At 39.5% G+C, this 17,666-nt stretch overlaps 3 protein-coding genes across 4 annotated transcripts in view; 2 read left to right on the forward strand and 1 right to left on the reverse strand.

The window, feature by feature from the left end:
- LOC139469180 (ubiquitin domain-containing protein UBFD1-like) overlaps positions 1-17,666 on the reverse strand; it is a 280,993-nt gene that overhangs the window by 69,338 nt on the left and 193,989 nt on the right. For both annotated transcript variants that reach the window (XM_071251314.1, XM_071251315.1), the window contains exon 6: positions 2,438-2,612. In XM_071251314.1, the coding sequence (XP_071107415.1) occupies positions 2,438-2,612 (175 nt within the window). The remainder of the gene's footprint in view (positions 1-2,437; positions 2,613-17,666) is intronic.
- LOC139468651 (uncharacterized) lies at positions 6,593-8,065 on the forward strand. Its single transcript, XM_071250773.1, has one exon. It carries the CDS (start codon positions 6,593-6,595, stop codon positions 8,063-8,065), a length of 1,473 nt encoding a protein of 490 aa, XP_071106874.1.
- Positions 9,700-10,674, forward strand: LOC139467948 (uncharacterized). The gene has a single exon (XM_071249548.1). The coding sequence runs from the start codon at positions 9,700-9,702 to the stop codon at positions 10,672-10,674; it is 975 nt and encodes a 324-aa protein (XP_071105649.1).

A 17,666-nucleotide genomic window follows, 5' to 3' on the forward strand; every position in this document is an offset into this window, starting at 1 on the left:
AAACCTTCAAAAGCAAATTCACAATGAAATCTAAGTTTAGATATATGCACACTGCCTTGTTTTTTTGGTATATATAGCAGTATCACCAAGTCGTCAAACAATATTTATATTTTTATTATTTAGTTATTGGTAAAAACAAGCTGCAAAGACGTAAACATGGTAAAAACCATATATAAGGAACCAAAAGTAGGCAGTCAGAATGTCACATACAAAGTGACTTCATAGCTTACCGAAAACTAGAAACATGCTGCAAAATAGATTTTAATTCGTGTTTAGTAACCTTGTTTCAATTTTGCATATGGCACAAGAAGACCCTAATAAACATTGATACCAATGATGTCAGTTGTTTTCTGACTGTCTGAGGTTGGTCTTCATTGGTCAATCTATATATGGCATGCAACTTCAAGGACCATTTCAAAGGAAACCATCCAACACAACAGCCACATGTTTTCATTGAGGTATACTGGACATTTGCTAAGAAGCTTTTTTGTAAGCATCCCTGCATGTTTTTTGGCAAAGTTAGACATGGCAAAAGTTGGTCAGTCATGTCAATACTGACCAACATCATTTTAATCAAATAGCACGCAAAACAACAAAATGATGTCATCTATACATTTTCCTAGTCGACAGTTTGGGAACTTTTTCAGGTAGCATATTCTATGTGTGCTGCCCTCATACCTATCCAGAAGCAATCTGCATTCCCTGTAGACAAGATTGAACTTTTCCAACTTCAGTATAACAGAGGAAAACAACCACTAGTCAAGCTTTACGAATGCTTTTTGATTCTTGTGGACTGTAGAAAGCAGATAACTGAATCTACTTCCCATGTAAACAGTCTGTGATCTTTTGTGTATCAGAATAAGCAAACCATGTATGATTTATGAAGTTTGAAGGCCCGGATTATAACATTTATTGCACCATCTGTGATTCTAGCATGCCAGAAGGGCCTGTACTGATAAGTTGAATGTGTCATTTCCTATTTCAGAGCATGCAGGGCTCAAGGGGGCTGCCAAAAATTATCCCTGCATTTTTATCAAATCCAAATAATGGCACTGGAAGAAGCAATTAAAATTTATGATATATTCATACAAATCAAAAGTTATTCGGCCATAATGTGTCTTTTCTTCATATGAAAGCTGTCATAAATTATTTATTTTTATCAAATCCAAATAATTGCACTGAAAGAAGCAATTAAAATTTATGATATATTCATACAAATCAAAAGTTATTCGGTCATAATGTGTCTTTACTTCATATGAAAGCTGTCATAAATTATTTATGATTGCCTTTTTCAACCATGGGGACCATAAACATACACAAAAGTAATCTGTTTGCATTGCCTGGCAGATCAGGTATTCCCAGTTTCCCAGTTACCTTAACATCTCAAATCATTTAGATAAATAGCCGTTTCGATCAGTATTGATCTCCATGTCAACCAATCATATGCCAGAATAATCATTTTAAAATATATAAGGTTGCTTAAGCATGTGTAAACTCTTAAAGTACTACTGTAAGCATATGGTAGACAAAATTGAATATTCAAATCATTACAAACACCCTATTACTAACAAGTGTCATGAAAACATTATTGAATTCTTTAAAAGAAGGAGATAGAAGTTGTTTTTCCACTAAAATGAGCAGCTGCAGTGACTATTTTGACATTTTTCAAAAAGAAAAGTTTACTTCATTGTGGCTATAGGGACGTACAGCATGTTATGCAAATGATAATGATAAGTTCATTTTGAGCAGCAGCTCATTTTTGTGAGAGAATAACAACCTTTAAGCAAACCTCCTCCTCAGAAACCATTGGACATATTGACGATGTCAAGGTGAGCTAAACCTATCCTCCCAAAAAACATATTTCATGTTATTCTACATAGAACACGCTTGCCGCATTTCAAATTTCATAATGAGATGTGCAGAAACGTACAAAAATGACATTTTCAAAATGGCTGCCATGGTAGTCATGATTAAATTGGAATTCTGTCGGCAAATTTTAACAACACCATAGCTAGAGCATTATATCAAGCTTCAGCTTCAGAAGGAAAACAGCAACATAAAGTCACTTCAGTGAACAGTGCAACAGTGAATGGCTAGGCCCTTGTATGTGCTTTCTTGGTTGAAATTTTTATGTAGACATGTAGATGTTGAGCTGAGTTTATGAGCATCAATCAAAGTAATAAGGGTAGGACTTGAACACTTAAGCAGCGAGGTAATAGCTGAAGTGGTCCTCCTAAAGGATATGGTGACTATCCAGCTCACAGCTGACTGACTGACTGATATAGGAGATTTAACGTGCACTTTCCAACTGTAGTGTATTTCGCACACGGATCTCACAGCCTTTGTTATCTGTTATTATAAGCATAGGCAATGTGGTAATGGGGCATTGGTCATTTTTCTAAAATATGTCTGTGGCTCCCCGATTGTGGCAACTTACCTTTGGTTCCTATCCATAACTGATCTTGTTCAAGTTTAAAAGTGAGACGGACCTTTCCTCCAGCCTTGTTGTACATACCAGACAGAGGGAATGATGGTAAAGGCTCTCGTACATTCTTAATGCCAGGCATTGCATCATCAGGTTTACCATGCTTTTCTAAAACCTTTTTGTGCAACTGGAAGATAAAAAAGCTTTGTGACAGAAAGTATGAAGAGACATTTTAGAGGAATGAACATGGGGTTAAAAAATTGTGTTTTCCTTCTTCTATCTTATGAAATCCTGACTTGTTTGTCCACACACACACACACACACACACACACACACACACACACACACACACACACACACACACTTACACAGTGGGATAGTGATTATATTTATGATTGTGTCACGCCCCACCCCATACTCATCTGGTCAACCCTATATTTCTAAGGGCACTGAGATATTTGCATAACATGAAAGCAGGGGGAAAGCACAATCATCACTATTTCCTCAAAATATTAACAAACCAAAAATTAGACAACACTAAACACAAGTGCCACAGCACTAAGATCACCTGGATACAGTCAAGTCAAGTCCCATTGCATATGATTATGTCGGATTAACGAGTATGTCGGATAAACGAAATTAAGTCGAGTATCAACGTTTGTGATCAAATCAGACAACTACACGATAGATAACGATTCAAACACGTAATATAACTTCACCTCTCTCAATTTGGCAATTTCAAGGTAGAAGAAGTTTAAAGAGCCCAATATTAATTGCAAATATCAAATAAAGATCAAAATGTAAAATGTGGTGAACCCCACTACAAACATCAAACATACAAATTTCATTACATTTTGAAAAAATAACTGCATAAACATCTTACAGTAAGTGTTACAAGGTGATTTCTAAATTTAAATGCAAATGTTAACCCAGGAATCAGTTTGAACAGAACTAAATTGTGAAATCGGAGAATGACCACACAAGATCAATGAATAATTAATAACGTGTTGAAACACAGACTTTTAATGGGTCAAATAAGTGGCATCAGCCATAAGTAACAGGCCCAAGACTTAATGTAGGTGCACTCATGAATGTTCAGAATTTTATCATGGTCGAATGTCTTAAAACAAGTCTGTCTCCATTCTTGAACGAGAATAGTGTTGAAAACTGGCAGGGATTCAGTATTTTCAAAAAGATATCCAATCCAATGTTAGGTCTTAATCCAACATCCTCCACAATAGGAGTTCCAGCACATTCATCCTTCATCTTACCTAATACCTTTTTATTTACTGTGCTGTGCAATGGATTATCTTTTGGGTAATCACTCGTGTCATCTATTTTTTCTGCCATATCTTTATACTCGATTTGTATTTCAAGCTGTGTATTTCCATTAATAAAGAATCTGTGTCGGTATATAACGCCTCCCATCTATCGCCGTATTGCTTCTTTATATGTTCGTTGTAATAAAAGTCATACATTGAGTGTTTTGACAAGTCAAGAACACTCATACCAACGTACATATGACTGTTGAATTTTTTATATTACTCTTCCGCATATGTAGTGCCGCTTAGTTGTTATAAAATATCTTGCTTCTGTTAAAAGCTGGACTGGCTATAAGTTTTCTAAGCCTTTCTTCCTCATTAGATCTGACTAATTTAACATCAACACGCTTCCTTAGATGCTCCATGGTTTTACCAAATACTGAGTTATTCATGAGCTTATATAGATTCTTTTCGAAGTCGCTGGTAGTCATCTTTCTTTAATCTATGTTCAGCCTTAAATAGGGCTCCATCCAAGGTCTTTGATCAAACTTAAGAACACTGTGTATTTTCTTTAGTTTCAGGTCTAGTGATAAATATAATTGGAGATTTCTATAGTTGACTATATATTTTGTCTTATCCATCAAATTTGGTACGAGTTTTTCTTTGTTGAGTGTTGATGTTTGGACATCCAATCTCTATTAATCATTAATCTTTTGGAAGCTAGCGGAAGTCAACTTCTAGTATGTACCCTTTATCGGAATCTGCAGGAATATTATTCACATTGATATTGTTTACCCACTCAAAACCAAAGTAAAACCAAAAGTAAAGGTTGACTCATAGCCCATCTGTACAAATTGTTGGCGTCGAGATATAATATGTGCATATCGGGTTTACTCGGATCATATCCTTCCACTAATTTATTATTAGCCTTTGAATACCTTTTCGCCGTCATGAACATACCACTTCATTATCCTTTTTCAACAAACAAGTGCATATCATAAGCGGTGAGTAATTTTAGTTCTACAACAGTCTTCTTCAACAGTGCATTCCACGAGGGTCCGGGACTGGAATAGTACCATGCCAGATCCAAGCCATATTGTTTTAAACATGTTTTTCTAAATATCTAAAATATATGGGTGAGTAACAGAACATCATTTTTTAAGTACAAAACGTGATAATCACCTAATTTCTTACAACCTAATATATCATGTTCATAATCGGCATCGGTTATTTTAGATTCTATTAAGTTACTATAGAATGATTCAATGGGTGGTAATTTAGTTTCGTCGAATCTTGACCAATCATCCATATATTCAGAAGGATATACACCTTTTCTCAGCAACAAATGCCGTCATAACCGATCAGTATACTGATTTGTTATTGCAAAGTAATCGGGATTGTTCGCATTAGCTAAATTGTCCAGGAAAGATACAGAAACTGTACGAAATCTATGAATCTAAGTCCATTACTTTGTTTTGTTCTCGCTTTCCCATCCTTGTCTGTATAATATACACAAAGAGTTTAAATTTAACTGGTTCTGCCAAAATTACATTGGATTGTTGAACCAATCGTGCACCATTTTATCGCTAAAGTACTCACGGAAATGAAAAAAACCTGTTTTTCTCAATTTAAAAATCGACACAAAGTGTTACGTAGCTGTAAATAAGAAATAACAAAACAACTCGAAAAGTACTAGTCTGGATTTGCTAGTTTGATCTCAGTGAACAATACAAAATGTACTTTACAGGAGGTAATTTGTTGGCACTTTCAACATTCAAAAATAAAACTAAGTCCAAATTGATATAGCAGAAACAGACTATAGGCATTATGCACCTGTTCTCACCTGTCGTCAATGTGTCATAGGTCACCTTGATCAACTTACACCTGGTTATGCCCTGTTTCACAATAGTCTGTTTTATTCACATTTTTACACACTTTTACGTGTAAAAAGGCATAAAAACATTTGATACGCTGTATTTGTGCCATGGCCCAATTAGTACTAATTTAGTTGTTTGAATATTTACATATTTTGTATATTAACTGCATTTATTTAAGATCTGAGGTAAAAAAACAGTTTTTTTTCATTTCCGTGAGTACTTTAATATATTTCATTATTGTCTGAAAGATATAAATATAGCTGCAAAGCAGTAATGGCGCGCACCAAGTTACACTGTGCACATCCATGTACAAATCCTCAAAGGGTTTCCTTGTACCAAATCCGTCAACATGTAGGCACAACTTGCAGGGTATCGCCGTTACGAAAATTGGCGTTTTAGTCTGTTCCAAACCCATTTCCGACCTCAGACATGTTCGAATCCCCAAAGGGTTTGTTTGTATCAACTCTGTCAAAAGATAGTCACCGTTTGCAGGACATCGTCGCTACGAAATTGGCATGTTCCAGGGGTGTCCCAAATATTAATCAAGTATCACCACCAAGCGATTTATTACTTAGGTATTGAGTTGAGTTTATAATGGCAATAGCAAGGGTTACGTCATCGAATGTTATGCATTACATGCACCATACCATATGATAATTTTCTATAATTTTTATTGTCCATTACGAATGTTTAATTCAACAAGCTAACCTGTGCTATACAGACGTGACTGTTAGTCATCAGGTAATATACTCCAAGGGTTTTATTTGTAGTTAAGTCGGCTTGGGAACCCGAGCAATTCACAATCATATTCCGTTTCTCTCACACCCCCAAACTTAATCATGCCTTAGCGCATGCGCAGTCAGCTGTCAGCAATTCCTTTGTTCAGCTCACAACACATGGTTCAATCAAGCGCGTTTCGTAATGGTCGGATCTTGACTGAACTTTATGCCATATTTCCGGTTTCTCAACGAAGTACCTACGTAGTAACGAAGTAACCGTCACATACAGTACCGTCTCGTAACAGTACTATGGCCTCTCGTCGAAAACGTAATTCGACTTGCGAAGCTGCCATCGATGTAAACAACCAAGATGGCCGACCGGCCGTATCGACACGACTTCGGTCTAATTCTTCGAACGTCCGCCGGAGATACCAGTCAATTAATCCAGACTCGGCGGCTACCGAACATTCTCACGACCCTTCCAACTGGTACGTTGCAGAACTCCGAGAGCGCATCGCCAGGGACATCGGAATTTTACACCTGCCAAATTCTATGTCACGAGGTCAACTCATTCAGTTCTACTCAAAGAATGTGCCAGCGAACATACGGCCACTACCTGCCTCCCGGACTTCAGCTACAAGCCAAGTCAGACAAGAGTTTCGAAACATTCCTAATTCAGTGGATATTCGCGATGTCGGTGAACCTAACGTAATTCAAAACGAAGCACCGAGAACGACTCCGCCTATGACGTCACCAAGTGTCATGGCTGCGCCCACACAGCCTGACTTGCAGAGTTTAGTCGCGACTGTTCAAGCGCTCCAACAGTCAGTGGAAACTATCACAAGAGTTTTGCTGCCTCACCATACTCAGTCGTCACCTTCCGCCACCGACACAACGACAAGTCCCTCCATTCTGCCGCAGCAATCAACTGCCAGAGAAGAAATTAGAATAAACGGGAAATTCACCCTGTCAACTGCAATTGCCAACCATGCCGCCACCGCTACGCAACCACTGGACCCCAACACACTGCCAAGACTGGAGACAGCGTCTGCACATCTCAGGCAACAGATTCACGAGGGTAGGGACATTAATTTGGCTCTGTTACTAATTCCGGATGATGTTCATTGTGGCCCACGTAGCATTCAGATAGGCGATGGTCAATTACATCTCAAAACTACCAATGACAAGAGACTTCAGAAAGTGTTGAATATCAGAGACTTCCTCAAAGCATTTGAAAGGTTCAAAAAGATAATGTTGGAGAAATTCCCCAACAGGTCAGCAGAGTTGGACGAATATCAAGGCATCATTATTGGACTAAGTGACGAGACGGACGACAATGCGTTCTACACTTACCACAAGATGTTCTCTGCACAAGCAGCAGCTGCCATTGAACTATTAAATCGACCAGTTTACTGGGGCAGACTGGACCGAGAACTCTATATCAAGATTTTTACGTCCAGGAAAGCCAATGCATGTCAGTGGTGCGGCGAATTAAATCACACATCAGAATTCTGCCCGTTGTCCCTTAATGACCACCTGAAATCATTCCTGGTACCCAGGAAGCCGCAGCAGATACGGACGAACAATTTCGACGGTACAGACGCCCATGGACGAGCCATCATCTTCCATCAGGGACAATCCATCTGCAATAATTACAATGACAGAGGATGCAGCCATCAACACTGCAGGTTCATGCACGTGTGCTTAATATGCAAGAGGACCCATCCGAAATTTCAATGTCGCACAGACAAGCCGTCCAAGAATGGGAAGTCGGACAAATGACTTGAAGCCAGACCATCTCCTGTTAATATTGAGACACTGAGAGCTACTTTAGCCAAGCATCCAGACCAACACATGACAGCATATCTCATCCTCGGCTTCCAAGAAGGTTTCTACACAGGAATTAAGAACCCACCAACCGTCACACGAATATGTCGAAACTTGCTATCAACCCGAGGACCCCTCAACGTAAAAATGGTGACGAAACTGATACATGAAGAGAAGGACAAAGGTTACCTTATGGGTCCATTCCACACAAGTCCCTTTCCTCTGCAGCGAGTTAGTCCCATAGGATTGGTTGAGGGTAAATATTCAAAAAAATTACGACTTATAGTAGATATGTCAGCTCCACATGAAGACCAAGGTAATCCAAGTCTCAACTCTCTGATTGATAAAGAAGAATATTCATTGAAGTACGTTAAAGTCGATGATGCCATATCATGCATTAGACAGCTAGGTAGAGGAACATTCATGTGCAAAACGGATGTTACAGATGCCTTCAAACTTATCCCTATTCACCCCTCATTGTGGCATCTTCACGGTATCAAATGGCAAGGAGAATATTTTTACTACACACGATTGGTGTTTGGCTGCAGATCCAGTCCAAAAATCTTTGATACCCTCGCTGCAGCAGTGTGTTGGATAGCCAAACAGTGTTATCATATCGACTATATATTACACCTGCTAGATGACTTTATCTGCTTCAATAAGACTTTGGAACAAGGACAGGGAACCATGTCGTCTCTATTGAAAATGTTTGGTGACCTAGGCATCCCTCTCTCTCAACCAAAAACAGTTGGCCCCACGACTTGCTTGGTGTACCTCGGTATTACCCTAGACTCCATCAAGATGGAAGCTAGACTGCCCATGGAGAAGATAGACAGATTGACGACCATCATCCACTCCTTACTACAACAGAGTGAAGTCACCAAACGAGACTTGCTGGTAGTACTGGGACACATGAACTTCGCAATGCAAGTGGTGAAACCAGGACGTACCTTTATCGGCTACCTTCTGCAATTGGCACATTCAGTTCCAGACCTAAAGAACAGGGTACAGTTAAATCAAGAATGTCGACTCGACTTCACCATGTGGATTTGTTTCCTCGAACAATGGAATGGAGTGTCCCTTTTCACAGCTGACAGGATCGATGCTCCAGACTTCCTGCTATACACAGACGCAGCAGGAGCCATAGGTTATGGCGCATATTATCAGCGAAAGTGGTTTGCCTCTAAGTGGCCTGGGCGTCTGTTCACACTGGTAGCAGACGACATGTCTATAGCCCTGATGGAGTTATACCCGATTGTTATGGCAGCAGAGGTCTGGGGAAAAGAATGGGCTAAGAAATCAGTTAGATTTTATTGTGATAACAAAGCCACAGTGGACATCATCAATAAGGGCAGATCCAAATCTCCGGGTATCATGAGGTTCCTGAGGAAGTTAACGCTCACCTCAGCTAAATTCAATTTCATGTGCAGCGCGAGGCATGTCCCAGGGAAACACAACCATATCAGTGATGCTTTGTCTCGATTACAGATAGCCAGATTCAGACGCCTAGCTGCTCAAGCATGTCGCCACCCAACTGCGTGTCCTCCTATGGAAGAATTGATGTTTCCGAGAACACTACCAACTACAGCATGGCAGACAACGAGTTAGACAACCTGTGGGCATCAGCAGTCTCCCATCGTACATATGAAGTCTACCAAGCAGGGTTCAAGGCCTATGCCCTCTTCATCGCAACATGTAGCAGTATATGGAGTTCATCACTTCCTCCCATATCTGAAGAATTGCTACTCAGATTCGTGGCACACTGTCATAAACATCAAAACCTCAGGTATGCAACAATAAAGACATACCTATGCGGTGTGAGGTTTATGTATCTCAAAGCGGGAGTGCCGAACCCTTGGACTCTGGGCAACCTGACAAGGCTGCATACCATAGTAGGTGCTGTGAAGAGACAGCAAGGCTGTACAGTATATGTTCGGTTGACCATAACAAGCTCTATACTTACCAAGTTGTGTCACCTGTTAGACCAAGGTGTCTTCACCTCCTCCCTCAATATTATGCTGAAAGCAGTGTGTTGCCTGGCCTTTTTCGCATTCCTCAGATGCGGGGAATTTACGTGTGATAGATTCAGCCCGCATGTCAATTTGTGTTTCAATTCAGTGGTGTTTGCCAGCGATTTGTCATCCCTTACACTCACCTTACAATCTTCGAAAACTGATCCATTTCGCAAAGGTGTGAACATTGTGCTGCATCGGATGAATACTGCCATCTGTCCAGTACACAATATGCTGACCTACATGTATCACAGGAAACAATCTGGAACTTCCCCTCATGACCCTTTGTTTGTGTCACCCAGTGGTAGTGCCTTATCCAGGAAGTTCTTTATTCAGTGCCTCAAAACCTTATTAAGTATGGCTGGATACGATGACAAAGCCTACAACGGACATTCATTCAGAATAGGAGCAGCAACATCAGCTGCAAGTAAAGGCGTGCCCGATCACATGATTCAGACATTGGGTAGATGGACCTCAGCGTGTTACACTCGTTATATCAGGACGTCCCAAGTCTCCATACGTAAAGCTCAGATAGCGATGGCACAGAAGTGACCAGCTTCAATAGGATTAAACAAAACTGGAACTCTGTAACTTTTTATCATGTTCTTTTGTTTATGTCTTACGGCCTAATTACTTTTGGGGATTCTCATCAACTCAATTTCACAATTATCATTAATAATAATATGGGCAATCTATCCGCTCTATCAGGGGGCAATTCAGGCGGATACTATTCCCCCTGCAAGTAATTTAACATTCATCTATTTTTTGTTTTTTTCATCATTCGTCTACTCTGCCAGGTACTCCTGGCGCTCGGGAGCAAGTCTTGGGGTGCGCGACTCCTACTTGTATTACTTGGCAGAGGTACAGCCCGCCGATCGGGTATATTTCTTCACCGTCCATTGTTCGTATACTCAGCCAAGTCTCAGTACGCTCAAACAGTATGGAGTGCGCTACTCCGATATTAGAGACTTGGCTGAAGTTAGTCTTCCATGTACTATGTTTATGTGTCATGTATATATGTATATACCGAGAATCCCCATATGCCAAAAATTTAATAAATGTTGTTCTTTTATATGTTGTCGTGTTGTTATTGACATTATAAATTATTACTTAGGTATTGAGTTGAGTTTATAATGGCAATAGCAAGGGTTACGTCATCGAATGTTATGCATTACATGCACCATACCATATGATAATTTTCTATAATTTTTATTGTCCATTACGAATGTTTAATTCAACAAGCTAACCTGTGCTATACAGACGTGACTGTTAGTCATCAGGTAATATACTCCAAGGGTTTTATTTGTAGTTAAGTCGGCTTGGGAACCCGAGCAATTCACAATCATATTCCGTTTCTCTCACACCCCCAAACTTAATCATGCCTTAGCGCATGCGCAGTCAGCTGTCAGCAATTCCTTTGTTCAGCTCACAACACATGGTTCAATCAAGCGCGTTTCGTAATGGTCGGATCTTGACTGAACCCACCACCTCCCTCACCACCACCTTAGTGTATTTCTGCAATATAAGCTGCAATCACATAGATTCATACACCTTTTGTTTTAGCATTGACTCATCACTACCTTCTCATTTATATTCTGACAGTTCTGACAGATCTCAAGAGCAATCCTGGAGCTTGGAAGCGATTAAGTAATCCGGGATTCTCATCAATTCAATTTCACAATTATCATTAATAATAATATGGGCAATCTATCCGCTCTATCAGAGGGCAATTCAGGCGGATACTATTCCCCCTGCAAGTAATTTAACATTCATCTCTTTTTTGTTTTTTTCATCATTCGTCTACTCTGCCAGGTACTCCTGGCGCTCGGGAGCAAGTCTTGGGGTGCGCGACTCCTACTTGTATTACTTGGCAGAGGTACAGCCCGCCGATCGGGTATATTTCTTCACCGTCCATTGTTCGTATACTCAGCCAAGTCTCAGTACGCTCAAACAGTATGGAGTGCGCTACTCCGATATTAAAGACTTGGCTGAAGTTAGTCTTCCATGTACTATGTTTATGTGTCATGTATATATGTATATACCGAGAATCCCCATATGCCAAAACAAAAATTTAATAAATGTTGTTCTTTTATATGTTGTCGTGTTGTTATTGACATTATAAACTTACTTTAAGCAGCCAACCAAGAACAAAAAATGAGATGCATATCGCACACTTACTTCATGTTAACTTATAGTTAACTAATAGTTTCTGTCAACAACCTTACAAGATATGATCTTAAGAGTAAAATTCCAGTGAAAAAAATGATCATAATCAAAATCCAATACAATCCCAACTAAAAAAGACATATAAAATCTGCTATTAAGGTTTGATGTGTTATGTATGGAGACAATTATCAGAAAGTTTGAAAGCATTTCATGCACTGGACTCAGAGTTGTCGGCGTTTGAAAACAGATGCCCAAAAGACACTGTGAAAACCTTGAATCCAATATGGCTGCCAAACCACGTGACCATTAACCAATGTCAAAGATCAATAAATGTCAAGAAAATGAAGCAGTAGATACATGCAAGTTTTCAAAGTAATCGGGTAAGTGGATATGGAGCAATAGGGTGAAATATATCTTCAAAAAATACTTGTTTTTCAGTTATCTGCTCTTGGGCACTGGGCCTATGGCCTTTGGATTTTGGCAGAATCTTGTACTCAACAGTCTCCATACACCTACAAAATGTAATGTACAGGAACGTCCCAGATACGGAAGATCTTCTGTGAAAACACATTGCAAAAACAGGGACCTTCTTCGTCTTACAAACTGAGAACCTTTTTTAACAAGTACTCGTCTGAAACAGCTGTGGTTGCCCAATCATCATTTCAGCAACAGAACCCTCAGAAACTGGCTGAAAACAGCAGGACTGGGGCCTAGACGAGTCATGAAGCGTCCCTTGTTGAGAGATCACCACAAAGCTGCTCGTTTAGCATGGTGTATTGCGCAACAGAACTGGAATCTGAGAACTTGGAGACGGATCCATTGGTCCGACGAAGGTCGCTTTCTGCTCCACATCACTGATGGAAGAACGAGAGTTTGGAGGCACCTGGACACAGCCTACACACCCAGGAACATTAAACCGACTGTTGCATACTGCGGGGGTTCGGTAATGGTTTGGGGTGTATCTCTCATTATTGCAGGTTGGATTTGGTCATCATAAGGGAAAACTTAACAGAGCCTCAGTACATCTGGGACGTTTTGAGGCCAGTCGTCGTTCCTTATTTTGACAACCACCCTCTTGCTACTCGACCTCAGTACACGGATGACAATGCCAGGCCTCATCGTTCGCATGCAGCCATGGATAACATGAGGGCCAATGCAATAACAACTCTACCCTGGCCAGCAATGAGCCCAGATTTGAACCCCCTTGAACATGTTTGGGATATTCTGGGCCGGCGCATACAGACATGAGATCCTCCTGTACAAGATTTAAGTCAGTTGGAAGCAGCATTGCATCAGGAGTGGTTGATGTTGACGCATCAACAGATCCAAAGTTTGACTGGAGGCATGAGACGTAGGATGAAATATGTCATCTGGGCACATGGTGGTTATACCCGCTACTGATCTGTTTCACGTGTCATGTCAAGTAGAGACTTTCAGGAACATTTTCACATGAAACATCAAACATAACTCGTTTACTTATTCCTGCAGCTTCATCCTTTTTTTAGGTATTGTCTAAGGTCAAAAACAGTACCTGTGTTACCATGATGTTTTTGTCAGTAAATTTCAATCACAACTCACCAGTATCTTCTTTATTTGTTGGCAAATCTTTGTTCTTTCCAATGACATTGGTATCACCCAGCTCCTGTGCTCAGTCATCCCATGCCATGACTTTTGCCACTTGTCATGGTTCAGGAATAGGGGTGTGCTTAACTTTTTTCTTTGTGTATTTTTAGCTTTAGTCAACGAGAATGATATATATGTTTCCATTTTTAGGAATGCATGTTAAACCGCCATCAGTCTTTAAGATAGCTTGCATAATGAGATGAGAATCATATCCTCTAAGGTTATGAAACACGACGGGGATTGGTATTGTTTGAGAATTCATTTTAAGTTTCAAGTTACACTCGTTATGCGCGGCTCCCAATGAAATTGCAATGATCTCTTACAGAATCCCCATTCAGGGGTTATTACAAACATGACAAGTCGTTGACTTCTTATATCTCTCTGATCATCCTTCGTCAAACACTTTGGTTTCTTACACAATAAATTTTACATGAATATTCTCTCTTTATTTTGTAAAGATTCTAGGAACTTTTCCTATGCATCAGGACATCTGTAAATCACGGGTGCATTTGTTTTCCCATCATACCTTACAACTATATATCCAAAGTTTAACCAAAATATCCCAAATACTAAAATATCGTTGAAAGCAATAGTTATTTGAATACTTTTTTCATCTGTACTTATTATCTACCATAAAAAAAAATTGATATTGATCGTCACAGAAAGCAAAATGGCGGTCAATCAAGATTCAATATACGACTAGCTACTGAAAACAATAAAATCTGCAAATCCTCATTGTATGTCAACAAAGTGAAAGTCGTTAGCCACGACTTACAAAATGATCATCCAGACTTTGAGGGTTTGGCAGATCCGCTTGACTAATCTGCATCGGTCGACTGGCTGTCGTCACGCTTTCGCTTCTTGTCTGAAGTTACGTATCGTAGCATTTTGAGGATAATGAGGTACATCGATGATGCAAGGTATTTATGTGTAGTTGTAAACACCTTTCACTCATATTAACAAGATGTTCTCAGTAATTAATCCTTGTTTAATTAGTGTCAATTCAGTTTATTGCCTATTACAGTGATTGACCGCTTGGACTATCATGTAGGTACGATGTACGGCAATCAAAACTAACAAAGCTTGTCAGTGTAGATAATCTTCATTGTGTTACAACTGCTCAGTCCTAACTGTTGATAATGTCCGGTCAAAATTTAGGAATGTCCGGACAATACTTTTTAAAATGTCCGGACAGAAAAATTTAAATGTCAGGATAAGCAATATTTTAAACCGGACATTTGAGATTCCCAATCTGACATGTCCGGCGCATACAACGGTTTCCGGACACCTGATCCAAACCCACAAGGAGTATGTTCTTGAGTTTTGTATGTAAAAGTACATTCAGTACTGTGTTTGGTACTTTCTATCAGTTTGATAAGTGCTTCGAAGTCAGCATAAATTATGTATGGTACTGGCATTTGATTACAACAATGCTCAAATTTGAAAATATTTTTACCCTGGTGTGTCATATCGATCCTGATAGCAGTCTGCCCAACATCTCTGCAGTCTTCTTTATGCGCTTCTAAAAGATCTTGTCTGCTTTACCCATGCAGATATCTTTTGCAGAAATATTTCTTGCCCTCATGTTTTGTTTGATCGTATAATAGCCTGCTTTAACTCTTTATCCATGTATAATGATATTTCCCATCTTTTTCGATCAGAAGCTGGGCAGATATTATCATCAATCTGAAACAGTCATCACCTATATGTTTTACCTTAATTATGACTTTTTTCTTATGATATGAGGGTAAATCTATATAAGATCCACCTTTCAAAGGCATATAATTTGCTATATCTAAATATAAAGTATTGATTCTATCCAGTTCGCAACCCAAACCTCTATTAGTCCAGCGTTCTAAAGTTTCTTGTATCCGCTGAATTGATGCATCTAATGATGCGCTTATAGATTCAGATTCGGTTATTACTTCTTGGCTGCCCCTGAAATAAGGTTTGGTATATTCAGGGCTATCGTCTGCGTTATTTTAACTTAATGACATTTTAACCGTTAGATGATTTAAATAGTATAAAATACCAGCTAACTCTTCATTAATTTTGCTCAATACGATGGGTTTAACATCATTGTTGGAATTAATATCCATCTTCCAACCTCTTAGATATTTACCAACGCCGGCTGTGGGTACAAATCTTAACTCAATGTGTTCAACAACCAGTTCAACAACAGGTTCAACAACATTCTGTAAAGCAATCAATTCAGCCTTTTTCATTCGAGAATAACCTCTCAGCCCACTGTTTCTCGCTTTGGGCTTTGAGTTCTCTAACAGTCTTGGGTTTGTTGTATTCCAAACCAAGTAAATTAAACAATTCAGCTTTTCTCATTCAAGAAAAAACACGTAGACCACGTTGTTTTGCCACAGCCTTCAACTCTCTGACAAAAACCATTGTGATGTAATGGTATATGCAAAATGAACCAAATGTTAAATGGTTATTTATTCCTATATCTAAACATGTATTCCTCTCGTTGATGTATTCCCTCTTCCTTGCTTAAATAATCTGGTTCTGTATCTTGTGTTTCTTGTATAAGCAGTAACGACCTTTGATCCCTATCCCGCATACAGGACATGTAAAGTTAAGTTTACCCTGCTTTATGTAATAAGCATGAATTCCACCAAAATCGTTCACACACCGCTTGCCACAGATTAGGGGCTTTCCCATGAGCGTAAATCTACACCGATTCATGGTTGTAATACATTTGTCATATCATTTGTCTAAATGCAAATCAGCCCAGTCACTGCCTATCACAGCTGATAAGACTCAGCTGAGTCATCATGCAACATAGTGTGTCGCTAGCTCATGGCTTATACAAAGCTAAAAATAGCCACAGTGGAAAATCCCAGAATAAATATAGAATACTACACTCGTTCTCGTAAGATACTATTTTTACGAAACGAGTGAACTTTCTATGGTATCTGACCGAGCGAAAGCAAGGTCAGATACCATAGAAAGTTCACTCGTTTCGTAAAAATAGTATCTTACGAGAACGAGTGTAGTATTTTATTTATTACCCACATTTTTAAGGACGAAAATAGCGTTTTCGTTACTTTATACGCCAAACGCAAAATGGCTCGAACTCTGGTTGCGCATGAATAGTAAAATGCCCAAATATAGACATGCTAACTTATTTACGCATTGGTAAATAGTTCCTGTTGTTTGTGTATGAATAATTGACAATACAGCTCATGCCAGGAAATAACAGTTTTAATTTGGAGAGATGTAAACTAACTGGAATGTGTATGATGTGTACACACTGAACAAGAACATGTAAAAAGTCAAACGTCGCCTCCCGTTTGAATCTCGGCCATGCCGCGGAGACGTTCACTCTCTCCGCTAGTACATTCAACAGTTAGCCTACTCAACATTACTGTCGTCAGTGGACCTAGTTTCCAGCTTTTGACGTTTCGGAGCATAGAAATCACTGTGGTCACCAAGGAAGTTAATGTTTATCGTTCCTCCATATATAGGAGCAGAGAAAATGGAATTGACAAAGTCGCACCGAGTTTGCTTGGATTGTGCGGAGGTCACAACATTGACGGAACGAGATGTGCTTTCGGGAAGGGCAAGGTCACCGCAAGTGTTGGAAGAGATCATGTTACTAATGTCACGATGTTGAACGCTGGAAATACTGCTGTAGTTGTTCACACTTTGGATGTTTTTGTGACCGGAAATTTGCATGATTTCTGTGCCCGGTACACCAATCTCACGGAGTGATTGATTCATGGTTTTCCTGGCCTAGTGAT

The sequence above is a fragment of the Haliotis cracherodii genome, unplaced genomic scaffold, assembly GCF_022045235.1.
Source record: "Haliotis cracherodii isolate W230 unplaced genomic scaffold, xgHalCrac1.p SCAF_2, whole genome shotgun sequence".
Taxonomy (NCBI): domain Eukaryota; kingdom Metazoa; phylum Mollusca; class Gastropoda; order Lepetellida; family Haliotidae; genus Haliotis; species Haliotis cracherodii.